This window comes from Haliotis cracherodii, unplaced genomic scaffold (genome assembly GCF_022045235.1).
Source record: "Haliotis cracherodii isolate W230 unplaced genomic scaffold, xgHalCrac1.p SCAF_5, whole genome shotgun sequence".
Lineage (NCBI taxonomy): Eukaryota > Metazoa > Mollusca > Gastropoda > Lepetellida > Haliotidae > Haliotis > Haliotis cracherodii.
In genome coordinates this window covers 32,681,480-32,708,885 of record NW_027266308.1, presented here as the reverse complement: position 1 = coordinate 32,708,885, position 27,406 = coordinate 32,681,480, and the positions used below count along the sequence as shown (strand labels likewise).

General features: G+C 41.8%; 1 protein-coding gene across 1 annotated transcript; it reads left to right on the top strand.

Annotated features, from left to right (window-relative positions):
- The first annotated feature begins 316 nt into the window (after nucleotides 1-316).
- LOC139443150 (solute carrier organic anion transporter family member 4A1-like) lies at nucleotides 317-27,406 on the top strand. The gene is made up of 14 exons (XM_071224104.1): nucleotides 317-410; nucleotides 7,935-8,108; nucleotides 8,781-8,839; nucleotides 10,503-10,819; nucleotides 11,781-11,999; nucleotides 12,832-12,937; nucleotides 13,264-13,385; nucleotides 15,680-15,795; nucleotides 16,503-16,641; nucleotides 20,795-20,990; nucleotides 21,436-21,583; nucleotides 24,545-24,732; nucleotides 25,506-25,570; nucleotides 26,015-27,406. Exons 1-14 carry the CDS (start codon nucleotides 390-392, stop codon nucleotides 26,236-26,238), a joined length of 2,094 nt encoding a protein of 697 aa, XP_071080205.1. The 5' UTR covers nucleotides 317-389; the 3' UTR covers nucleotides 26,239-27,406.

The following is a 27,406-nucleotide window of genomic DNA, read 5'->3' as shown; positions in this document are numbered from 1 at the left end:
CCTTTTATCAAATGACACCTTTTACGACAACACTTCAATGACGTCTTTAACCATACTCCGCAAATCAAATCTCCTATGGAAAACAAAACGTTGTTTCTTTAATTTCCAGGTACTCTGTTACCCGTTCCTTTCAGTCAAACAATCTAATGATCATGTCAAAAGAATGTCACGGACAAACGCTAGCGATACACTCTGTGTTGAGGAATGCGTTTCATAAATTCCCTCCTTGACAAAAGACCCTCTTCCCTAAATCGCTAAAGCGTAACACTGCTATTTATAGCTTGACATTCCCTTTAGTAGACTCACTCGCAGTTTCGCTCGTTCCTTGAGGAGTGAACACCTTTCTCGGTCACTCAGAGTTGATATAGCATTGAGTAAGCACCCACAATATGATGCGATCAGAGTCGGAGGTAAGCTATTATCAGTATGGCATAATATATCAATCTTTGTTTAGCCGTATGTCATAATACGTGTGTTGTTTAAGAGAGAAATAAGATCCGCAACAGGGCTGTATGCTTAGCCCTCACTTGTTACTGATGTGTGGCGTAAAACTCAACATTGTTTGTTTTGAATGGCCTGCTTTTACGAAATACTGTATGTCCTCTGTGTATGATGTAGAGTAAGCTTGAAGTTGGTGTGTAATAGGAAGTATCCATATTGATATATCCACCGGTTTTGTGTATAAATTGACAATGATGGATGAGGAAAGAGTAATTATTATCTTTGTCATGAAATTAAGACCGTATGATTAATCGCTGATATTTAATGTCACGCAAAATGGGTAAACGGAAATACGCCATCTGTTGACGCCTCATAAGGATTAAAGTCTCTGTACGTGTTGTCATTAAAGAGCGACGCATGGTGGTATGGATTTCAATCTTTCTATTCTTAAACACACACTTTAAAGGCGTTGGTTGTCCACACTGAGCGTATTTAGTGGTAGTAGTAGTAGTGAGGTAAGGTGAAATGGGGTTTAACGTCGCGCGCGCGCGTGTGTGTGTGTGGCTGCTTGTTCAAATGATTGATGTCCACCTTTACGAATAAGAATAATGAAGTTGAAATATTTATATATAAACTGGGCGACAAAAGAAAGTATAGGTCGAGTTCCATGATCGATAAAAAAAATAACAAGAAGAGGTTTTGTTGTGACTTATAATATAATCTAGGGAGGGGTAACAAATGATTGATCAACCACAGTTTGAATGAAATTGTGCAATCACAGGTAATGTAAGCTCAAGGTAAACAATTGCAATTCTTGTCTGTTGACGGGAGGCTGATGGCGTGCTCTAATCTGTCAGTCAAGATGGTCCCACATATGTTCAATAGGATTCATATCGGGTGAGTGGGCAGGCCAGGGCAAAACGTCAACGTTCTGCTGGTTAAGAAAGTTCCGAGTCAGTCTTGCAGTATTGGGCCTGGCATTGTCTTGTTGAAACATTGTCCCCCTGTTGTTGGTTTTGTAAGAACGGAAGCGCAACTGGCTGCAACACTTGGTCTCTGTACTGCACAGCGTTCAGGTTTCCCTGTATAATCACCAAATCAGTCTTCTGATCTCCACAAATACCGCCCCACACCATGAAACCTCCCCCGCCGAATGGATGGACCTCTCAAATACACGCTGGGGCCAAACTTTCCCCTCTGCGTCGAGAAACTCGTTCTTTGCCGTCATTTAGAAACAAGTTAAACCGACTTTCATCAGTAAATAGCACTCACTTGCCAGCGTCGAACATGCCTATTCCAGCAGCACGAAGTCGTCGTAGTATTGTACTTTGGCTAATGGGATGTCCCAACGCTGTTGCTGCCGTCGCCGTCGCCGTTACGAATCTGTTTCGCAGGTGAATGAGCCGTATCTGACCTTCTTCCAGTGGTGTTGTCACTCGGGATCGTCCGGTTCTAGGCCTGTCCTGTGCCCTCCCTGTCTGCCTGTACCGTTGAATCAGCACGGCTACTGTCAATGGTGTACAACCAAACTTTCTGGCAATTTGGACCTGTGTTGCCCCCATTTCGTCCATACCGATGGCTCTCTCTCTCTGCTCCTGTAACAGTCGTGGCATTTCTTTTGTGTTTTTTCATCACGTGTAGTTATACACTGCAGACGAACGCATTTATACAGCTAACATGCACGTGCAATTTATGACATAGGCGGGAAACCTGTTTCACCATTTTTTTGTCACCGCACGAGCGCCGTCAATGGTGGCGCGTTCGGGTTAGGTGTTCTTTGATACCTGTTCCTTGGCAGTCGTATTCCCAATACCCACTTTCCACTAGTTATCGCCTTTTTTAGAAAAATTACAAATTGCCAACCTATACTTTCTTTTGCCGCTTAGTGTTATGTATATATCACCAAGACGGTTGAATATATCTTAAGAAATAATAATGTCGTAAATACCTCAAACAAACGCTCATGATTTAGGTCATATCTAATGTAATAACGATCAGGTGTTACGCGAACAACTTGCAGTAAACAAACATATCTGATATCTGATCTGGTTGGTTCTAGATCACACACGTTGAGTTATGCACCGTATTCTAAAGATATGGCTCATTGCCCTTTCAAATCCTTTAAGTATGAAGTTTAGATTTGTAAAGAACAGTTTCGCTCGCATTAAACACGGGCATGTGTAAATGGCAAGGCAAATACTTTGTATTCGCTTACAGTTGTTAAACTGTAACAATAAAAAAACAGATTACACCTACAGACAGGACATATCGCTGGGTTATATGCAGAAGTAACATTGTAAGTTTTATTGTGGGTGAATGTACGGTTATCCGTCGCTTTATGCAACATTCATGTTGGGGATCGAACCAGGGTTTTGGGAGTAACGAACCAACGCTTTAACAACTCTGCTACCTCATCGCCCCAATGTGAAATAACACGGTGTTAAACAACAGGACATAAAGCTGTGTTATATGTAAAAACAAATAGTGTCTTATGTAATATCGGGAAATCACGATGTGCCGTATTAAGAGTAATGTAAATAATATGTAAATGCCTTTTTCACGTCTTCCACATCAGTGGCGCCCATCACAAACCCATGCAAAGGCAAGTAAATTGTTCATCTGACAACACGGGAACATGTGGTTCAGATAAAAATAAGGAATTGTATCGTAATATTTTTTGTATTTCCCACATGACATAAATTCAATGTCTTGATTTCAAGTGATGAATTTAATATCTAAAGAAATTTGGCTATTTATATTTATAAGCCTATGCAATTAAAGACAAAGCTTTCAATTACAATAATGGCTGCTGTACATTTGTTGTAACATGGGCCGATGGCTTACGTTACCTTGCTGAATAGACAACAATACCATAATAAATATTTTTGAAAGCATGCTGGCTTGTACCTCAAAAGTTGTGAAATGTAGACACGGAAAGTTGACTACTGGAAATTTGAAGTCATCCCACTTGTCATACAGTCTTGTAGAAAGTTGTTTGTCACACAAAATCTTTATGCATAGACCTAAATATGAAACAGATGAGGCGGCATTTATTTCTAGTTCAGGGTGTCGCTGTACCAATCAACCTTAGCGCTACGACTGTCGAAAGTCTATGTTACGGTTTCGGAGTTACGATCACCTTAACGTTAAAATCGCTTTGTACAACGGCACCCATGTAGGTAAATCGGTGGACGATACGATACACAGGTTTTAGTTAATACAGCCTGGGGGTTAAGATTGGTCATCTTTTGAATTTCATTGTGACCAAGGACAAAAGGTCGAAGACCAAGGGAGATATGGGTTAGAATAGGTCTTCAGCAACCCATGTTTGTCCTAAGAGGCGATTATGATTGTCGTAAGAGGCGACTAACGGGGTCTGGTCGTCAGGCTCGCTGACTTGATTAATGCATGTCATCGTATCCCAATTGCGTGGATCGATGCTCATGATACCCAATTACGGGATTGTCTGGTCCAGACTCGATTATTTACAGACCGCCGTCATATAGCTGGAAAATTGTGGCGTTAAACAATGAAAAAATAAAAAGTTCAAGAGGGATTTATAGTTGAAATGTTGGAGGCTTTATTACCCATGATGCTGTGCGTCGAAGATCGTTGGAGGATATCGTCGACAAAGGGGTCAGGAGAAATTACGCTATGAAATATTTGCACATTAAAGTTTCTCTACATGTGATTAAATCATGTTTCATTCTTAAGATTGTTATGATATATCGGGAATCGAACAATCGACTCTGCTTTTGGCTGAGATTTCTTATGAATATGGAAAGGGTTTTGTCGCTTTTAATATTATCATTAAGATCTCAGGTTATGCTACCGGTGTGGCCCTTCACATGTGTTGTCGCTACAAACACCCGTTGGTTTCACTAAACCCCTTTTGACCTGTCCTTGGACTTCCACCCATATTAAGGAGGCGCTGGGGTAGCCTAGTGGTTAAAGCTTTCGTCGTCACGGCGAAGGCCTGGCTCGATTCCCCACATGGAATCATTGTGTGAAATCCATTTCTGCTGTCCCCTGCCGTGATATTGCCAATCTCATTAAAATCAGATCATAGTTCTCGCTACAGCAAAACAATGGTGATCTGAGGACATCCCATTACGGGTCACGTCAGACCGACCTTGCGGAAACTTTGACCGACCAATGAAATGACCATTAAAAAGGCAGCTTTCTCGTGCTTTACGGCACCAATTTCAAATTGGCGACTACGCTTCGAAACATAAATGGTCTAGATTGTATGGATTCAGTCGTTAAACCCGTAAATATCGTTCAGGGTTAAAGTTTTCGAGGTTGCATGATTGGAAATCACATTCCGACTGTCACTTTCATGATCTGGTAAGCGATGCTCTGTTTGGTCGAATGAAAGGTCGTTTTGACGTGACCCGAAATGGGATGTCCTCAGATCTTTGTTTAGCGGTAGCGAGAACTGAGGTCTGATTTTAATGAGATTGTGATATTTCTGGAATATTGCTCAACGCGGCGTAAAACCATACTCACTCACTCCACCCATATTGAACTGAGGCCACTTGTAAATTTAGGTTACAACAGATCTCAAGTACTCAATACTTGTCGTGAGCGACTAATTAGGATGGGGTCCTGCCACGATGGTCGGTGCTCATGATACTCACCACTGGGTGTCTGACAAACCTCAGTCATTTATTTATATCTGACTTTGTGTTCAGATCAACCGATGCATCACGGGCGAATAGATACATGCAAAAAAATGTGCGTGCTTGCTCCGTCGGACCGTCCTCAGTACCTTGGAGCCATATAAGGGTCGACAGCTGGTTGTGTGTCATCATGCCAATGTGGCTTTCATGTTGCTCATGATGTCACTCACTGGTCGATTGTAAAATCGAGGATGGCCTTGATATAGCCGGACTTCGGCTTCAAACAACAAAGACTGTGTAGTTTGCAGACTGTAAGTTTTTAGTAGGTAGGCGCTTGGCCATGCTTTTCCCCATGGTGTTCACGCAGCTCGTTGTCGTCGCTGATACATAACCCACATAAGCATGCAAACCTGAGTGCGTTGTTGTGCAATGCGCATATAACTGACACTAACAAAGGCGAGATGACAGCTGAAGTGGGTCCCAGGTGATTAGTCTCAGCATGCACAGGGACTGAGTGTATCTGAAGACATTGTGTACAGGCCGTGAGAACACACGAGGTCGGACTCTCGCATTTCAATTTACAAAAAGTGGAACTGATTTATGCAAATGCGAACCACAGAGCTAACTCGACAACAGCCCTGGGGAATAATGCGCAGGGGATCGACCCCGTTTTACACACGTTTCGGCGACACGTTTTAAATGTAAATTCTCAAACATACAAACAAAACACACGAAGTGGTGGAGGTGCGTTTAACCCTGTCAGTGGTAGCTTGCATGGTCGTGGTAGTAACAGCAAACATGGTAGTGCTAACGCCAATGGTAGAGAAATTGGAAAAGGTAGTTACAGTAAGCGATTGGAGCAACACCGAGGCCAGGAATTGGTTTAACACACTGACTGTATTCATGTGGGCAACACACTGGTAGTAGTAGTAGTAGTAGTAGTAGTAGTAGTAGTAGTCGTAGTAGTCGTAGTCATAGTAGTCGTAGTCGTAGTAGTAGCGGTTCCAATAGGAGTTGTTATCGCCAAAAAAGTAGTATGTGTAGTTTTAGCAGCAGCAGCAGCAGTAGTACAAGCAGTAATAGCACTGTGAACGAGGCACCGCATTGTGTTTCAGTTAGACTCGGGCATATCAAAACACATGACTGTGGAATGAAAGTCAGAATTAATGCGGTTACTAAAATGGCTAGGAGAGCCAACAAACTGTCTACAGTAAACATCCGCTCAGCTAATGTCCAGCAGTCACTAGGATGGCTCGGAGACTCAATACTGTCTACAGTATACAGGAACTAATGCCCAGCAGTCACTAGGATGGCTCGGAGACTCAATACTGTCTACAGTATACAGGAGATAACAACCAGCAGTCACTAGGATGGCTCGGAGACTCAATACTGTCTACAGTATAAAGGAGATAACAACCAGCAGTCACTAGGATGGCTCGGAGACTCAATACTGTCTACAGTATAAAGGAGATAACAACCAGCAGTCACTAGGATGGCTCGGAGACTCAATGCTGTCTACAGTATACAGGAGATAACGACCAGCAGTCACTAGGATGGCTCGGAGACTCAATACTGTCTACAGTATACAGGAACTAATGCCCAGCAGTCACTAGGATGGCTCGGAGACTCAATACTGTCTACAGTATACAGGAGATAACAACCAGCAGTCACTAGGATGGCTCGGAGACTCAATACTGTCTACAGTATAAAGGAGATAACAACCAGCAGTCACTAGGATGGCTCGGAGACTCAATACTGTCTACAGTATAAAGGAGATAACAACCAGCAGTCACTAGGATGGCTCGGAGACTCAATACTGTCTACAGTATAAAGGAGATAACAACCAGCAGTCACTAGGATGGCTCGGAGACTCAATGCTGTCTACAGTATACAGGAGATAACGACCAGCAGTCACTAGGATGGCTCGGAGACTCAATACTGTCTACAGTATACAGGAGCTAATGCCTAGCAGTCACTAGGATGGCTCGGAGACTCAATATTGTCTACAGTATACAGGAGCTAATGCCTAGCAGTCACTAGGATGGCTCGGAGACTCAATATTGTCTACAGTATACAGGAGATAACGACCAGCAGTCACTAGGATGGCTCGGAAACTCAATACTGTCTACAGTATACAGGAGCTAATGCCTAGCAGTCACTAGGATGGCTCGGAGACTCAATACTGTCTACAGTATACAGGAGATAACGACCAGCAGTCACTAGGATGGCTCGGAGACTCAATACTGTCTACAGTATACGGGAGGTAACGACCAGCAGTCAACAGGATGGCTCGGAGACTCAATACTGTCTACAGTATACAGGAGATAACGACCAGCAGTCACTAGGATGGCTCGGAGGGTCAATACTGTCTACGGTATACAGGAGATAACGACCAGCAGTCACTAGGATAGCTCGGAGGGTCAATACTGTCTACAGTATACAGGACACACACACACACACACACACACACACACACACACACACACACACACACACACACACACACACACACACACACACACACTAACATACACTAACACATTAACGCACTAACACACACGTAATTACACACGAACATATCCTTTTAAAGGGGATTTTTTTCTTGAGGAAGGATGTACCGGTAATAACATATTTTCACACGTCATCGCAACAAAACAACCGATGACTAAGTGGCCGACCGTTTAGAAAAACAAAAACATCCGCACCTGTGGAAATATCCTCATTCCTTTTCAAGTCAGTGTGTCATATTATATGTTATAATCACGCATGTTGTTGGGCACCATAGATCAGTACGAAGCCGTCCTGTGTGATGGTGCTATGAGGTGCTATATTCGCTAGTCTGGAGCTTGATGTAAAGTAATGTGTTTTCAGGACCATGACTTGGACAATAAAGCATACGAGTGTGACGCCAATGGCTCGACCAACCACGAGGTCAAACCTAAACAAGAGAAGGATGGATTTCAGAATGTCGGTTTCTCCAGATCGGCTGATGACGTTTTCGTGTCCATCCCGGCGTCAAAGGAGGTGACGACGACACCCGCAAAGGTTGGCCATGATAACATTTAAACGAATCTCCCCGCAACTACTAGATTGGTTTACAAAAGAAATTGGAGTTGATACCCAAAATACTTTTGAACCTAACCTGCTAGGATTTCCTACTGGTCTGAGTCCAACTCCTCATGCAGAGTTGTACCTTGGTAAGGGTTACCTAATGTATGGAATACCACAAGCGACATTCTCGCGATATCGACCTCAGGAAACGATATGTTTAGTGTTTGAACGATATCTTGTCCATGTGAAGAGTTCTTCTCCCTTGAAACGGGTAAGCGGGAACAGACAAGATGATGACATGTATTCGGAAATGAGACTAGTTATTTGATTATTATCTACGAATAATTAAAATGACGCAGGCATGTACTGTCTGACACAGCAGTCTCACGGAGATCAAACGTTATCTTGTCTTCAATACGTTGTGTCAGTTCATGGCTTAATGTCTCAAATATGCCCTTAAGTTTAGATGTAATCTCTTGGGTAGATTGCCAACAGCTTTAATATTTATACTTTTACTTTGAGGTACCTGGAATGTGACGGTTGGTGTCAGTGTTTGACGGTGACAGTAACTTTCATTGCTATCTTGGCATAAATAATGAGTTGGTGAATGTTCTAGCGTGCATCAACAGTACTAACGCACGGGTCTAATCCACGAGACTGTTTCAGCCCTACGGAGGCGACGAGGAGAAGATGTACCGGTACGGATGGCGTGGTTTTAAACCAGGGTAAGTTGGACACACAGATATAACCTGTTTTTCAAGTATATTAGTTCTTTTCAGATACAATTGATGATCTTTTAATATCGCTTGAAATGGGAATCCGTTGAGGTAATGTATGTAGCATGAAGACTAGGGAGAGGGAGAGTTCGCATTATAAGTTGTAGCCGGAGCAAGAGGGATACACAGGGTTTAATGCGTCCCGCGTTAGGTTTTATACTAGGAGCCGGATGCGTCCTACGTTAGATTTAAAACGACAGGCCGGAGACGAGTGGTATGACACCTTACGAGAGACGCATATAAACCCCATGTATCTCGAGTTATCCTGCTACAACGAATTTATCTTATCGACAGGTTTGATATTACATTGTAAAAGAATTAAAACAAATTCAAAATTGATAGAAAACAGCTGTTAGATTGAGATTAAGTTAACTCGTGCTATGTCACGTGACTTTTATTGACTCGATAAACAGATTGCGGCATTTTGTTTCAAAGTCGGGAACAAGGGATTTATTCTGCCTCTCAGAAATCCACGTACAACCTGACTTGTTCGTGGCGGGTACAAGAGGTTTATTCTCCCTCTGAGAAATTTATATTCCTCCAAGGCGAGATACATAATATTCTATCAAGATCACTTGGACCAATCAGATCTCATCATTCTGACATGGAGGTATGATAAACATGTGTGTTTTTTGTTGTTTAACGCCCCATTCAGCATTATTCCAGCTATATGACGACCGCCTCTTTGAGTCTGGACCAGACAATCCAGTGATTGATGTTGATCAACCAAGTAATCGAACATGACCACCCATCCGTTTTGTCGCCTCGTACGATCAGCAGAGGTTGTCGGGAACCTGTTCTACCCGGGAATCCCCACTGATTCCTACGAGACATGCAGGACACTGCGACACACGCCCTCTCATGCTGTATGGGAAGCTTGGGACTTACTCTCTGAAAACGTGACACACGCCACCAATGCTGTCTTTGGTGCTTGATGTTTAGGATTAATGATGCCTTGGCCAGTAGTGCCAGGAAAACACTACTCCCATCACAGGGATATTTGACAGATACCACTCCCACTAACCCTGTCTCTCAGCACAGAACTATGTGAACTGCCACCATTAATAATGATAATAATAATAATAATAATGATAATAATAATAATAATATTAATTTGTCGGGAGTCGTATCCACCCACATATGCATGCTCATGGCATTGCATTATTTTCACCACGAACAATGGATCAGTTTGCACTCCAATTTCATTCTCAGCTCCCTGAGGCGTATACTTGCTGCCCATGAGGCGCTAGAAGGTTTACAGTCATCATCTTACCATCTTATCCTACCGGGTACCCATTCACTGCGTGCCAAAAGGACACAATATGTAACATGTTTTTCAGTACAATGTGGAACAAGACCCTAAAAACTGTTAGGGATCAGGATTACCGACCTCGTCACCCATCCATCTACTCTCCGCGACCAATGTTGCCTGACATGATTTGTGATCGCTGTACATGCAACTAATCATGTCTCTAAAACAGAAATATGTTATACATGCCACTAATCCTGTTTCTAATTAAGAAATATGTGATACACCTCAATATCACTTCGCTATATAGATAATAAAACTGCTCGAAAGCAATTCATAATTAACAAAGTCTATTTTCTTTAGTTTCATACAGAAATTCAACAGAATCGGAATCTTCGTCTTCTGGGCTATAGTACTCTGTGTTACCGAGGGTTTTACAGTGAACGGGATAGCCAATGCAGCTTTACCTCATCTAGAGAAACAGTTCGGCCTCCAAAGCTCCAAATCTGCCCTGATAACAAGTTCCCAGGACATAGGAGCCCTGGCCGTGGTCCTGTTCGTCAGCTTCATCGGAGGCCGGTACAACAAGGCGTCTTGGGTCGCCGGGGGCTCGCTCATCAGTGCCGTCGGGTCTTTCTTGTTTATGGTTCCTCATTTGGCTACAAATGCCCCCCTTATAGGTGAGTTGTTTCGATAACCCATGGTATCTGATGGTGGGATGACAGTGACCAGCATGTATTGCAGAGATTGCATTGTAAACTGAAGTCTACGTCTTCTTCAATACAGAGTCTTAGTGGTTTGTTCCTCTTCGTAACCGTAGCGTTATAAAATACTAATATCTCCTCAGTCTTAGAACTTTTAATGTCGGAGTACAGAATAAATGAATCCTAGTAGCATGATTAGCCAACTATTTCATTAAAATCTGATCTTACTTCTCGCTACCGGTAAACAAAGATCTGAGGGCAAGCCATTTCAGGTCACGTCAGAAGGACTTTATGGCCAACTTTCACCGACCAATGAAATGACTAATAAGAAAAAGACATTAGCCAATCAGAACATTCTGGAATGTCAAATAAATGGCCTACATTGTATGGCAGTACTTCCAACGGGGCTATGCAAAGTCACTTTCTTTTCGAATGTCTGTCCCGTTGAAGCGATAGATAGATGATGATTGGGATGGATTTAGTCGTACAGCTCGTAACGATGGAATTCAAGAAGGGACATTGTCGCGTTGTCGCCCTTTGGTAAAATAAAAGAGTATCATTCAAAGCCCGACAATGCGACTACGCGACATTGCGACAAATGGCCAAATTGTCTTGTTGTCGCGCTTTGGTTAATTTTAACACTTTTTGCTTGTTTTTGTAAGGGCGACAACGCGAGAATATCCTTTCAAGGATTCCATACGTTATTGTTGTTCGGAATACCCCATGTTAATCTCTTCGAGGTTGCATGCATTGAAAACACATTCCGACTGTCACTTTCCTGATCTGGGAAGCGACGCTCTGATTGGTCGGATGAAAATTGACCTTGGAAGAACTAAGATCTGAGTTTAATGAGATTGGATTAGCCAATAGCTTCTAAATTGTAGCGGAGACGCTTGTGAGGACTTTGAAGTATAATATTTCATGTTTTATTCACCAGCTTCTTCTGGTAGTTCTTCTGTGTCAACCATATGTGATCTCCAGAATTCGACTTCCGGTTCCGGTCCTACGTCTGGGGACGGTAGTGGGCTGTCCCATTATCTAGGGGTGTTCATGATCGCTCAGATGGTTCACGGGGTAGGCTTCACACCTATGTTATCACTTGGAACAGCCTATATTGATGAGAACGCGGAACCCGCGTCAGCAGCTATATACGTCGGTAAGTCTCCAGGCAACTGAAATACATGACTGTGTTGGGTTAAATAAATCTCAATATTTCAGTTATATCACTGCGTGACAGCTTACCTCGAGAGGACTCGGGTTGAAGACGTTATCTATCTAGGTGGTGAAACCCATCTGCACTTGTGTTGTGGACAAATCTAGTGTCACATTCATGGTGAAAACTCTTCAAGAACTGAAGAAAGAGTTTCCTGACCGCCAGGAAAGAACAAATCATATCAAGTAGTCTATTAATGTTGACATTTTTATTCCATCCAGACGTACATGCGGGTTGCCATGATCTATCTCCCGTCAGCCCCTTCGATACCCGGTCTGTCATTCGGATTTGTTCGTGTGACGCAATCGGAATGTATTATAACGTTCAGCCATAAAATCAAAAGCTGCAACATGTTCAACCTGTTTCACTGATGCGCAAATTAGCTAAAGAATAATATAATTTGTGTATTCATTATCAAAATTCTATTTGACCAAGCATTGTGTAGGTAAATAAATGTTAATTTGTGAAGGATATTATAACCTAAGTACTCACATCCGTCAAAGTTTGTTCTCTATAAATGAGGTCTGCAGTTGACGTTGACATGCATACTCAGCATGTACTTGGTGGGTTACATGTATCATTGTTATGTAAAAAGTAGTTGCTTATCACAGTTTTTTTCTATTTATTTCAATACACAAAAATAGAGCGGATGGCTAAGAAATGGATTTGAATTATTTCTTATATATTTGTGTTCGGATCTTTTAGCACCAGTTAAATAGTTGTAAACTGAAAAGTTCAGTATTAATCTGACATCACTCTATAATTATGCCTCTAGGTTTGACGTATGCTGCGGCTGCAGTTGGGGTCGCTATTGGGTTCTTCGCCGGAGGCCAGTTGACGGAGAAATTTTACGTGGATTATGACAGGGTGGATCAGGCAAGGTATGGAGACTCTGCTCTGTGATTGAAAGTTCGTTTAACATTGAAAAATATGTTATAAAATTTGCATTAACCGCGAGAACATTCCCATGTCTATCGGTCGATATGAGCATACTGATTTGAAAAAAAAATATAAGCGTAAAGTTTACCTAACTTCAAATTGCAGAAATTCTACAATTTACAATCAATGTTGACATTCTTCCTTACATGTGCGAAGGGTTCAGGCTGGGATGTATGTCGTTTCTGTTTGTTTGGAGGTAGCAAATGTACGTTAGAGCATGTGTGTTGTCTGGTGCAAGAAGTGTCTTTACTATATGCTTGTGTTTTAGTTTAGATTTCGGGCCCCGCGACCCGCGTTGGATCGGAGGATGGTGGATTGGGTTTACAGTATCGGTTTTGCTGTTCGCGTTGGCATCCATCCCGTTGTTTGGCTTCCCGAGGGCTATACCAGGTGGGTATCAGCGCGGGTTTCTATGGGCATCCTCAAATGCAAACACTTTCAATTATCTTAGTAGAAATTTGTGAAGTTTGTATTGAATATTTCACAAATAAAGCTAAGCGAGTGAGTGAAGTTTGTGACGCCACAGACGGCCTTTAAACCCTAGTCAAACTAGAGGCAGGATTAGCCTGAATCCCGTCAGAATGAAAATTCTAAGTTTATTCCTGCATATTCGAAGTGCATTCCAAATATTCGGGCCCATTCTTGTGGCCGGCCCGAATGTTTTGCTCATTCTCAAAACTTTCGAGGTGCATTCGAAGTGGAGAAATATGGAACGGCATTCTGAGTGTAGTCATTCTAAATATTCTTACGGCATTCCAACAGCGTTCGAAACATTCTGATCGAAGCCACTTCAAATTCTGCCCGAATGTCCCGAATGCGTCTAGGATGAGCCGGAATGCATCTCGATGGCTGCCGGAATCTATTTCGATAATAAAAGAATTCAGCTGGAATGCACTTCGAATGCCGTCAGAATCTTTCGATTGCAGCTCGAATGCGGCCCGAAAGCAGTTGGAACGTCCCGATTGTCCCTCGAATGAGTCCGGAAGTATTTCAGAACACCGCCGATTTACATAGAAACGCGGCCAGCCATCGCTGGAACGTCAGTCTACATTGAGCAGTCACCTGGTCAACATCACGCCATGCCGCCAGGAAGAAGGGAGCCATGGTCAAGATCTCCACCACTGGCCGCGGCCATGGTCGGGTGTGCTTTCTTCTGGGTCTTCTCCTTCCGTTTCTTCTCCTGGCCTCCTCCACATCTCCTTCAAGCAGGTCTTGCTGGAGCAAAGCAACATGGTACAGGGGATCCATACTCTATGATGCTTGGGCTGAGACTGATGAAAATACTAGATTCGGCAGCATTTTATACCCTATCGGGGACCATTCCGGCGGCATTTTTGATACACTCGGAACATTCGTGTTACAGTCTAAGTATTCGAGCTGCATTCGTTTTGAAATCTTCGACGTTCGAACCATATTCGGCGGCCATTCCGGGAGCGTTCAGACTGTATTCGAGGTGACTTCGTACAGCATTCGAGGCACCTTCCAACCAGTCTTCGGGTGGTATTCGGGCAGCAATCGAACCGCATTCGTATGGCATTCGAAGTGCATTCTAAATATTCTGACTGCATTCTTACAGCATTCTAAATATTCCTACTGTGTTCCAACTACATTCGAGCTGCATTCGAGAGCTGATACACCCGGAATATGCGAGAATAATACGCGGCGGGTTCGAAGCGCATTCTAAGTAAAAAACGGCATTCTTACAAAGCTTAGTCAAACTGAAATTCCCTCCCGAATGTGGCACGAATTTTGAAAATTCTTCATTCCGACTGATTCTGCTTGATTCCTGCTGATTCCGAATAGGTGTGACGGGGGGATTATTCATCTTCCCGACGCAAGGGAGTTAACTGACTGTATAAGTCCAGTTTCCACGGGAACTCGATTTTTATAGTCAGTTAACTCCCTTGCCTCGGGAAGATGACCTTTACTATCCTGAGTATTATATCGAGTACCGAATAGTTCCAGGTATTGTATCATCATAGAATGGAGATGTAATACACTGGATGTTCGGGGATGTCTGTATCATGGCGACCTGTAAATGATCGAGCCTAAGCCAGGCAAACCAACAGAAAAAAACATCAGCATCGGCAGTGGTGGGTCAATGTGAATGTATGGACTCAAGTGAAGATCCGGTGTAGAATAGATCTTCAGCAACCCATGCTTGTCGTCAGAGGCGACTAAAGGGATCGGGTGGTCAGGCTCGCTGACTTCGTTGATGCATGTCATCGTATCCCAGTTGTGAGGATCGATGCGCATGATGTCAATCACTAGAGTGTCTAGCCCAGACTCGATTATTTACAGACCGCCGTCATATAGATGAATATTGATGAGTGCGACGGTGAACAACAAACAAACAATATATGGAAAACATGATCGGAACCCCTCTATGGTGACACACACTAACAAGCAAGGGGTACAAGGGGACCACTTCCGTGAAACAAAGAACTTAATGTAATTTGTTACATGCAACATATTCTTTTTCTTCTTTATTTCCAAATTTGTTTTATTTATCGGTCTTCCGTGGATTTTCTTCTGTTACCTCAAGTTATACATTCGTCAGATATTTAGCTTGATGGTAGAAACGTTAGGTGAAAGATACAGAATGACATGAATTCATTCTCTGATATGTTGGACGTCCATTATTTAAGATTAAAGAGACAAATATTTCAACCTTCATATTACAGGGAGTGAAAAACACAGCAATGAACTGGCGCAAGACGCGAATGACCGTGAGGAGAAACCTGTTCTGACTGTGATCAAAGACACCGTCGTAGATTTCTTTAAAGCTGTTTTGAAATTTGTAAGTATAAACAATCACAGATATTGCAGTGATTTCTTTAATTTATCATTGAAGTTTCACATTAACTGATCAGCTGGAGCGAAATGTGCATCCTCGCACGCTCGCAAGTACCCAAGTTTCACTTCATAACAGTTTGTTATCTCTTTTGTCTAGAAAGATATTACCATATAATTTCACTTACTTGATGAAGATGTTACCTTACACCCGCACTTACACTTTCTTACCCAGTGAAGATACGGGATGGAATCTTCAGCAACCCCTGCTTGTCGTAAGAGGTGACTAACGGGATCGGGTGGTCAGACTCGCTAACTTTGTTGAATGCATGTCTTTCAAGTGCGTGTATCACAAGTGCGAAAATCGATGATCATAATGTCAGTCACTGGATTGTCTGGTCCGTCGAGTATTTAGGGATAGCCGTCATATAGCCGGAATATTGCTGAGTGCGTCGTTAAACAACAAATAAATGACACTTTCTCATACTTACACACACTGACACTTAATCTTAAAATTTACACTGACTTCCACTCAATGACAATTACACGTAAGTTGACTGACACTGACATTTATATATGAACATGCACTGACACTTGAACTTACACAACTCATTTGTCCCCTGTACCTACATGCGTGAACATTTTAACATACGGCTTCCATCACTACCGATCTTACTGACGTCCCCGCAAAGTTGCAGATCTCCTATGTTTCAGCTGGGTAATTTGGAGTTGATGTTTCTCAGTCTGGGGGGAGCTGCCGAGACGCTCATTATCCTCGGAGTTGGGGCGTTTGCGTTCAAATACCTGGCTGAACAGTACGACATGCCCTTTGATCAGGCCGGCTACCTGTTAGGTGAGTTAGTGACTTTACTTTGATGTTGGGAAAGAGGACAGGTTGGTCTCGTTTAAGATCCACCAAGTACACATGAATGTGTATTTCTGTTAAGATTATATAAAGATGTGATTATAAAATAACTCGAGTAGGCGTTTTCTCTTTAATTCCACATCAAAGAGGTCTTAATGCATATGTGTTGAGATGAATTGCAGTTTCTTAGAAACGTGCATTGGAGTTGATAATAGTTAAATATGACTAGTAACGTAAAGCTTTTGTACATGAATAGAACACAATATATACTCTGCAAAAAAAAAGAAACGTAACATAGATGTAAAACCACTTTTTGGCAAATATCTAAAATAATTACATTAAATGAGAACCAAATACGTTAAACAGAAAGATGATGTGTCTATAATTCGCGAAAACACATGCAAAGCACATAAACGTAGTGTTTGGGGATCAATTTTACAGCTTCATCCAAACGCAACCGCCTGTAAAAAACGTGCTGCACAGGATCCTGCATTTAGGCATGCAGACCCCCCTCCTGAATGGGTATAAAAATCCACATCAACGGCTGTTCATACAGTCCTTATAACGGCAGTAGAGGCGGTGACAGAATGCCAAGAATGAATGCAGCTCAACGGAACAACGCCATTGGGAGATTACAAGCTGGAGCAACTCAGCAAGAAGTGGCCAGGCACTTTGGCGTATCCAGACAGACAATCTCCGCACTGTGGACCCGATACAACAACACCAACAGAGTTGACAACAGACCAAGGTCAGGAAGACCAAGGGTGACAACCCAAGCTCAAGATCGATACATCCGGCTGCGACACCTCCGAGACCGCACTACCACAGCCACGTCTACAACCACACAGATCCCTGGGGTACGCAGAATATCAGATCAAACGGACAGACTGAGGGAGGCTGGACTTTTTGCACGAAGACCTGTTCGACGTCATGTAGTCCCGTTTCCTACTCACACGTACTGATGGGCGCCCACGTGTCTACAGACGTCGGGGTGAACGTTACGCCCCCAACTTTGTGCAGCAGGTTGTCCCATTTGGCGGCGGGAGGGTCATGATACGGGCCGGAATTCATCACCGTGGTAGGACGCCTCTCGTGCATGTGGCAGGTGCATTGACAGGTGTGCGTTACAGAGACTTGATCCTACAGCCTTACGTTCTTCCTCACGTCAACGTTCATGGCGGACAGTTCCAGCAGGACAACACTCGACCGCATACTGCACGTGTTTCTCAGGACTTCTTACAGCACAACAACATCCAGACATTACTTTGGCCAGCCCGGTCACCAGATTTGTCCCCGATTGAGCATCTGTGGGACGAGTTGGATCGACGCGTTCGCAGAAGGAATCCACTGCCCCAAACACTTCCGGCGCTTCTTGATGCACTTCAGCATGAATGGCAGCACATCCAACAGCATGTGATTGACAACTTGATTGCAGCTATGGGTCGTCGGTGTCAAGCGGTGATTGATGCACGTGGTGGGCACAACCGATACTGACATTTTTTGTACCCCTGTGACACTAACTGTATCGTGTACGTGTGTCTGTCCAGGTGACACGATTAATGTTTTGAACATTGTGTACATTGATCTTCAAACAGTGTTTCAATTTTATGGTTTCTGTGTCCTATTGGAAACAATCGCATTATATTACATTTTGAAAGTCAGTGTCAAGTTTCTTTTTTTTAAGAGTGTATAATGTTATTCCAAGTTCGACTATTGTAATTCTATGTTGAAGTATGGTATGGGTTCTTGGTATCATCGAATTCACGTCGAGTGTTTCTTTGACCTAAACTCGCTATTAGACAATGGTACCCATACCAATTCTGCCTAAATCATAAAGTTACATTAAAGTTAAAACTATAAAATTTGGTCCGGTATTGACAGAAATCCGAAATTAATATGAAGTCCATTTCGACATATTCCATTGTATCTGTTCTTTAGATGGCTTTGTCTACAGTGAAATTCGGAGGGTATTATACATGGTAACAACATTTGATTTCGAAATAAACTGACGACCAAAAGAAACTTTACCAGAGTTTGAAATCACTCTTGCTCAAAAAGAGCAAAACATACATGCATGAAGTAAAGTGTATTGAGAAGATCAATATATCAACATAATCAACACTGAAAATGACAATCATACCGGGACCGAGAATGACGTCAAAGCCCCCCAAAGTTGGGTGTGGTACAAAACTCGAGCTTTCAGAATCATGGACAATAGGCAGAGTACATAAACAATCGCTCACGTTCAATAACAAGTCATGAGTAGCGTGTGTGAGCACCAAATGCCTAAATACACGCAAAAACTCTTCGACGCACAGAAAAAGTCAGTCGTCTGATGAGGTCACGTGGGATTTGACGCCATTCGTCTTTGAGGGCCAAGATCAGTTCTTGCCGGTTGGCTGGAGAGTGTGGTCGTTGTCGATCACGACGATCCATAAAGTCCCAGAGGTGTTCTATGGGGGACATGTCGGGTGAGCGTGCAGGCCACGGCAGGATGTTGACGTTGTTGGCTGCGAGGAAGTTAGTGACAATTCTGGCTGTATGGGCTCTAGCGTCGTCTTGCTGATAAATGACACCACGTGGCTGCTGTTGGAGAAATGGTAGGACAACTGGACGAAGAATGTTATCCATGTACCGCTGAGCTGTCAAGTTTCCGTCAATGATGACCAGCGGTTTCCTCTCCTTCCCACAGATCCCTCCCCACACTATGACACTCCCTCCACCATATGGTACGACCTCCTGCACGCAACACGCCGCCGTTCGTTCACCCTTTCGGCGGTAAACACGTTGTCTTCTATCAGCCCTAAACATACAGAATCGACTTTCGTCAGTGAAGACAACCCTCTGCCAGTCACGTCGTTGCCAACGTCGTATACTCCGGGCCCATCTCAATCGCAGACGACGATGTTGCGCTGTCAATAGCTGTCCTCTATATGGTCTAAAAGCCCTGATTCCATGAGCCCTGAGTCTCCTGGCCACTGTCTGTCGACTAACCCTGTGATCTAAGGCATTTGTTGCCGATGACGTCACAGTCAGGAAGCGATTTCGGAGGTGCAAGGTACGCAAGTACCGGTCATCATGGGGCGTGATCACCCTGGGTCTGCCTGTTCTTGGCCTGTCAGCGGTCCGCCCTGTCTGTCTGTAACGTTGCATCAAGTTGGCAACACGGGAGCAACCGAAGGTTCGTGCAATATGGGCGTGGGTGGCTCCCATCTGTACCCTACCCAAGGCTCGTTCACGTTGTTCGACTGTGAGTGGTGGTATTTCTTTTGTGGTTTTTTTTATCACTGTGGATGTCTGACTTGCCGTTACAATCGTTTTATACTCTTACCCGCACGTGCATTTGCAGTTGTCCATGGTGCACGTGTTTTTCACTTTTTCGCGAGTAACAGACGATTAACATTTCTTGCATACACTATTGTTGTATTTAGGTTATGTGTTTTAGATAGACTTCATCGAAAAAAAATTATACTTTGTCTGAAATTTATATTTTCAGTTGGTAAAGTTTCTTTTGGGCGTCAGTTCAGTTCAAATTTATTTATCTTGAAATGACAATGCTTATCTAACCGATGTTACATAAAGGATATTACTGATTCATGGAGTGAGCATTCCTGTATGATAATGAATGAATATTGTTTTACACCGCATCAGCAATTTTCCAGCTATTCGCTGCCCTCCATGATAAGCATGAGTTTACAATTAATCTACATACACCCTTTCTCAGATATTTTCTAGTGGGTAGCTAATTCAGTAGCTAAATATGGTTACCTTGTACGATTTGAAATAAATTGTTCTTACTGAAAATGCTTATTTTTCATATTGGAGTATAAATCAACTCCTGAATATTTTTTTTCGATTTAATTATACCCTTGACAGCGTTGGAGAACGATTAACGGAATTGTTTGCAGGTGTCGGTTTAGAGAAACATAGAAAGACTCATAGAAACACATTCGCCCATGGAAACCAACATTTTTTCTATAACATGTCAATATTACAAAGAAACAAACAAACAAAAAACAAATTATATCCATAGAGCATTCTTCAACGGTCTCACCATTCTTGTACGGCTACTAAGTGATTTTTTTTCAGGTGTTTCAAACTCTTCCCGTTTATACCTGTATAAATGTTGTAATATTTGCAGGAGGTCTAATATTGTTCAGCGCTTTTGGGATGGTGCTTGGTGGTATCCTCATCCGGGTATTTCACCTTGAAGGGGTAGGGATGGCGAGACTCAACGTCGGCCTGTGTGTTCTGTCAAGCATCCTGGGGTTCGCACTGCTGGCCAAGTGCCCCAATGTCCAATTGGCAGGCATGGAAATTCCTTACCCGGGCGAGAGGTGAGTCTTGCATGAAGCATGGAAAACATACACTTAACACATTCATTGAAATGTTTATTTTTAATTTTATTTAATTAACACCACGTTTTGCATATAAAAGGTCTGATGAATAATGTGTTTAATTTGTGTCTTAATAGAACACAAATACCTATATGTTTAAAGTACTTATTAAGATTACAACATAACCCAGAGGTTTTGAGGATTCGTTGGAAAATAACACCTTACAAACATTTAACAAATATTTAAAAAATACAACACAAATAAATAACTATGTTTTTTAATTTTTAATTTTTACCTGATATAAAAATATTATCAGCAGTTATAGTGTAAGGAAGTATGTTTTCATTGATTAAGTGTTAGACATTCATTATCACAATCAGTATGCTACTGTTAGAATACTGACCTATTTCCGCCCAACACAAACTAGTGTGTGATGTATATTCAGCTCTGTGGATGCCAACACCGCAACGTGTCGTGAGTCATGTGACTGCTCGAAGCAGATGTACAACCCCGTGTGCGGCGCTGACGACATCGTCTACTACTCCCCGTGTCACGCCGGCTGTATCAACCAGAACACCCTCGGACCATTGGCTGTAAGAATGCGCTGAGTCAGCTGTATTAATTTTGAAAGAAACTATTTACCTCATGTCATAATACGACCAGATATAGTATATGTATGGTGTATTGCGTACACGTGTTGACCATATTCTCATTTGTTGCTGAGAACACATATGTCTGCCACTTTTCTTAATGTTGCAATGTGGATTAGAATTATGCCTATACTAGAAGCATTATGTTAAACATGAAACAAGAGATATTATTTACCCGTACTACAAATTAATTAAGACAAATGTTCAACAATTCACTCACGACACTCTATAAGTAAAAGTTGTTCGAGTTTGTTTGAGCGTCCTTACTTAGTTTTGTGCTTCTTATTGCCAAGCTTTTCCCAGAGGAGGTGGGCGGGCTTACAGAGAAAAACAAAAAAGGGTAAAAAGGTTGCAGAATACATATTCATGGCTTTGACGATCGAGACCAAATTTTCGTCAATTTAAACACGTCTGGTCGACTATTGAAAGCAAGCTTAACCCCAAAACCTAAATTTAAGCACATTGTGGAAAGCATTTAGGAGGAAAGCACACACAGATAAAAAAAAGAAACCATCACCATTAAGTCACATTGTAATTAAAAATCATTCTTACCATTGACCTTTTTCAAGTAATAAAACACACGTTCGAATCACTTCTAAAATCACTTTTATAAACAAATATGTATCTTCTGACTTGCAGTCTCGGGCACAATGGAACCAGATACTATGTATACACTTTGTTAACTTACGAACAAGGACAAATCTTTCTACACAGCTTAAGATCTAGATTACGTGTATTCTTTAAATATGGTTTAGTTATGAAATAAGAATGACAGATGGACCTAATGTTGGTCTACAATCTGCGACGTTTCACATTTTGTCATGGTCAAAGGGAGACAATTCAATCGATTTTATTCCATGTGTTAAAGTTTGTTTGTGGTCAAAGGGAAGTAATTCAGCTCGATAATTAGACTGTGCTCCTGTCTGACTAAAAGCGCTAAACTTGCGGCGCATACCAACAGTGAAACCAGTTTACTTTGTAGTTACAAACGAAGTTATGTCCCTTGTACAAGCTTCCGTCAAGCTCCTCACAGCGATAGCCCGTTCGCGGAGCTCTGTATAGTACCGAGAGTGTAACGAAGGTGTCACACGCGCTGGGAAGCAGCTTGAGCTTCCGCCCCGGTCTATGTGAAAACTTCAGACACTGCCTTGTACTTTTTTAGAGTTACTGTGTTCAGAAAATAATCTTAGACTGGTACCTTGTCCTTAACCTGTAAAATAATGCGCATGTCCGAACTAAGTTATCACGACAAGGGTAATAGTAATTTCTAAGCTCAGTGCGTGAATGGACTATCGTTGTGAAGAGCTTGAATTTCCCCATAGAACTCGGAACATTCCACACGATGTACGGAGTTTACGTGAACAAACTGTACGGAGCTCATGACAAGGGACCCTACTCTTATATTACCAGTCTATCATAACATGATTATCTCCCTTAGACCATTAAATGCATTGATGGCGCGGTAGGGTAATCTTTCAATAACGTTTAACAAACGTTTCGTGTTTACTTCTATCTTGATTCACTGTTTCTTATGTATGTATGTCTATTGGGATCATGCGACGACAGTTTATGTCACACAAAGAACCCGAAAACCGAAATTTAAACACACTGTGGAAAGCGTAACAGATATGCACACGTATTATATAAAAAGAAACCATCACTATAAAGTTATACTGTAATGAAGAACGTTTTTCCATTGACCTATTTCAAGTCATGAAACATAAAACACGGGTTCAAAACAGTTCTAAAATCACCTCAATTTTAAATCAAATATGTATTTTCTGATACGGGAAAATGGAACTGCGTGTTATGTTGTAAATCTACGAACAAGGGAAAAACGTTCTACACGGGGTTCAATCTAGACAGTTTCTTAAATGTGATTTTTACATATGAATATGAGTGAGTGAGTGAATATGGTTTTACGCCGCTTTTAGCAATATTCCAGCAATATCACGGCGGGGGACACCAGAACATATGAATATGAAGCACAGACAGGCCTGATCTTGTAACGTCTACAGTTACAACAAAGAAATGCAAAATTACCTTTCCTAAGTGAAGCAGGTTTCATATCCTAGCATCATTCATAAATAAATTTCCACAATATTTACATGTTTGTTTTCGATTTTCACAACTGAACGAAAATAGGACAGTCAACTAAGTAAAATATAATCTCACAGATGTCACGCAAATTCTATTTAATATTGCTGGCATTGATTAAACTGAGGATTTTGCACAATCAAACATGAATAAGAATTTCTTGAATTTTCTTAAATAAGACAAGCACACAGTGGTGTTTATTTTTAACAGTTGTAACTACCCGGTAGGCTTTGGCTACCCTGTCGGTTTCGTATGTATATATTTTATATTTATGAAGTATGAAATAATAAATATACGTACAAATAGAACAGTAAATGTTACCATAATGGCCCTCTGTTAGTGAACCGTGCGCATACGTTAATGAAGAGAAACTTGAACAGGCTCTGTGGATTCAAGCTGGTGGTACAAAGTCATTTTAACTCTCTTATCGCTGAGAGAATCACCAAAGTTAGTCAGAAGTTTGACGACCAAGGTTGCATGAACTCCGAACTTCACAAATAACAGGCCCGTCTGGGTGGTCTTCATGCAATGTACTTTCTCCAACATCAACACAGCTCCCCGCTTTGTATATGAACTATAGTTGAGGCGAATCCTATATCGCAACACAGAAAAAAAAGTTGCAAAGAGATACTTGTATTCCAAATTTCAACACTTCACTTTAAGAACGCAGGCTGTCATTTATATGTATGACCGTGGTTTTCAAACTATTTTTTTCTTTTCGTGGAAGGGAAATTTGCAGGCGACGCGAGATGAGAAACACAAAAATAATTAACGACGACCTGAGTAATATCCACCCTTCTATTTCAGACTTACGGCAACTGCAGTTGTGTGGCACATAGTACTATGAACAGGACTACCAATGACGTCATTTCCACTGCCGTAAAGGGGCGGTGTGATATTGACTGTAACAACCTGTACATCTTAGCGCCTCTACTTTTTGTTATGCTTCTATCAGTATTAACGACAACAACACCGGTTTCCATGGCAACACTCAGGTGAGTTTCCTTGCATATATAGATTTCAATATTACGAGTTCAAAACAATTAATTGTATCACATTGCATGTAGTTATGTCCACAAAGGGTGATTTACTACACTCGTGTCAATTTGTAGTTAGAGCTGACAAGATCATAGTCAGGGTAAGCTGATATTCTAACCCATAGGATCCTGGCACGGAAAAGAGACACAACTCGCACAGTTAATGGCGGCGCTTTAGGCCACTAGACACCATCTGAAATATAGTTTAAGTTTTTAGTTTTGATAAACAAACTCCTTGTGTTTGTTTTTGTTGTTTGTTGTTTAACGCAACACTCCGCAATATCCCAGCTATATGACGGTGGTCTGTAAATAATCGAGTCTTGATCAGACATTCCAATGATTGATATTATGAGCACTGATCAAGACTTTCGGGGTGCGATTACACACATTCAACCAAGTCATTTAGTCGCCTCTTACGGCATGCATAAGTTGCTCTGGACTGACTCTTACCCGGATTTCCAGGCTGAAATCTGATCAACTCTGAAACAAGTCGTCAAGCAGAGTACCCGTCAAAACGGACAAGCGCTTTTGGCCATAACGGCTGTAACGAACCGATGTTAGTCAAAATGCACCTGTGAAATATAAGATCAAAACCTAATACCATATCTTTAGTCATATATACAAAGTCATTAGTCTCGTTTCATTGTTGTGTTGTCTTTTTTGTTTTTGTATTATCATATTGTTAAAAATATGTCTCACTTCGACTGAAAGTTTAAGTTATTCCGTCCCAGATGCGTGGATCCGCAGCTGAAGCCATTTGCACTGGGATTCCAGTGGATGCTGATGAGACTGTTAGGTAAGACTTAGCGCCCTGCGTGATGAATAGCCCATGTTATTTAGACATCCGACACCGTCACCAGCAAAGACGTTCTTTCAAAATTTAATTCATGGTTGGTCTACGGATTATGTATCGGACCACAAGATCTGTGCTGGAATTCTTCTGAGGTCATCTCTTAACAGTACAATCAGTATGGACCTTACTGCCATTGACACAATGGAATCCAATAAATGTGTTTATAGGAGGTTTTTGAACAGTTGCTTCTCTTGCAATATCGATCTCTTTTTGTTTTTGTTTTTCAGTATTACTATTTGTTATGGAACTCTAAGGGACGGAAAACAAAGGGTTCTTAAATCGTAAATTTATCTCATATTTGTGATATGTTAAGACTGCGGTCCAGTGAACTAGGTAATGCAATACGAAAATCAGTTGTGGAATAAACATGCTTGTCCTCTACTGCAGGTTCCATCCCAGGGCCGGTGCTGATTGGCTTCGTTCTGGATTCCTCCTGTGAAATCTGGAGTCCCCCTTCTCCAGATGGGACACGGTTCTGCATGCTGTATAACAAGCACAGGATGTCCATAGGTGTGTTCACGTGGTGGATTGTTGTCAACATCATTGCGGCACTTTGCTTTTTGATAGCTTCCATTGCCAGTGCACGGAAGAGGAAGTCAATGGACCTGTAGACCTACGAGCAACAGTTTTTTTTTTTTATGAGATTGTGACTTTACATTGAATTTCCTTCATATTTTGGTTCGAAGGAGTGTTCAGTGCTGACTGTGGACGTTGGTCAACGGTTGGCTTCCATGGTAACATTTCGCTTGTACAGAGATCATATGCATATAAAGGTACAGAGACAAGTCCCAAGGTGACATGATCACCTGCATCTGATTGGTCAACAAATTAAAAACATGGGGTCGAAATGTGGAGCATTATTATTTTCGGTGGCAATATTCAATACGTATGAACACTTGTTAGTGGAGCGAGACAATACTTATCCATGCGCATTAGAATCAATATCACTTTGCTGGCCGTAAGTCACAAAACCTGCGGTATTACTTATCATCATGTACTGTCCAAGCAAACCTCCTTAACCCAGACAGCATCGTTCTCAATGAAATCGTTCGGTTAAACGTTAAAAGTTTTTGTGTTATTTATACAATTGATATAGCGACATAATTGATTCTTGTCAGTAACGATAAGCGTTAGATGACTGATCAGCCTACAAAGGCATATAGTACATATCAAACTTATTATCATTACATTACATTTATCGATACATTTACACATACAGCTATCAACACACACCACACCCCAACAAGATGACATGCACTGTTATAACTGCAATACTGTTCAATACTGCCTAAATGTACGCGCATGGTGCTATCTATGTTACACATTGTTTGTAGTCTAAGTTCCATGCTCGTTGAATTCTCGCTGCACCCTCATCCTACTCACTTTAATTACTCAAAGGTAGTCATCGAGTCGTACTAAAAGGATAGAAGATTTAAATTAACACGTGACCTAAATACGTCACAGTTGAATTGTTTTCTGCATACGTTTGCAGCATAACAACTTGATTAAACCTACTTCTCAAAATAATGGAGGTATCGTATAGAGACCTGTGGTTTTCTTACACAAAGGGTACATACACTTCAGGTGTTTGTGAAATAACTGTTGGATGGCTGTTTTGGCCCTTAAGAACATTTTGTTGTCCCTGCTTTGTACATGGATACATCAGTATAGTCTAATGTTTACACATTTTGTTATATATTTGTTCAAAATGATTACGTTTATGTAGTATGTAATCTTTGATTTTTATTTGACAAGTTAATAAAATGTTCTTGTTGGATA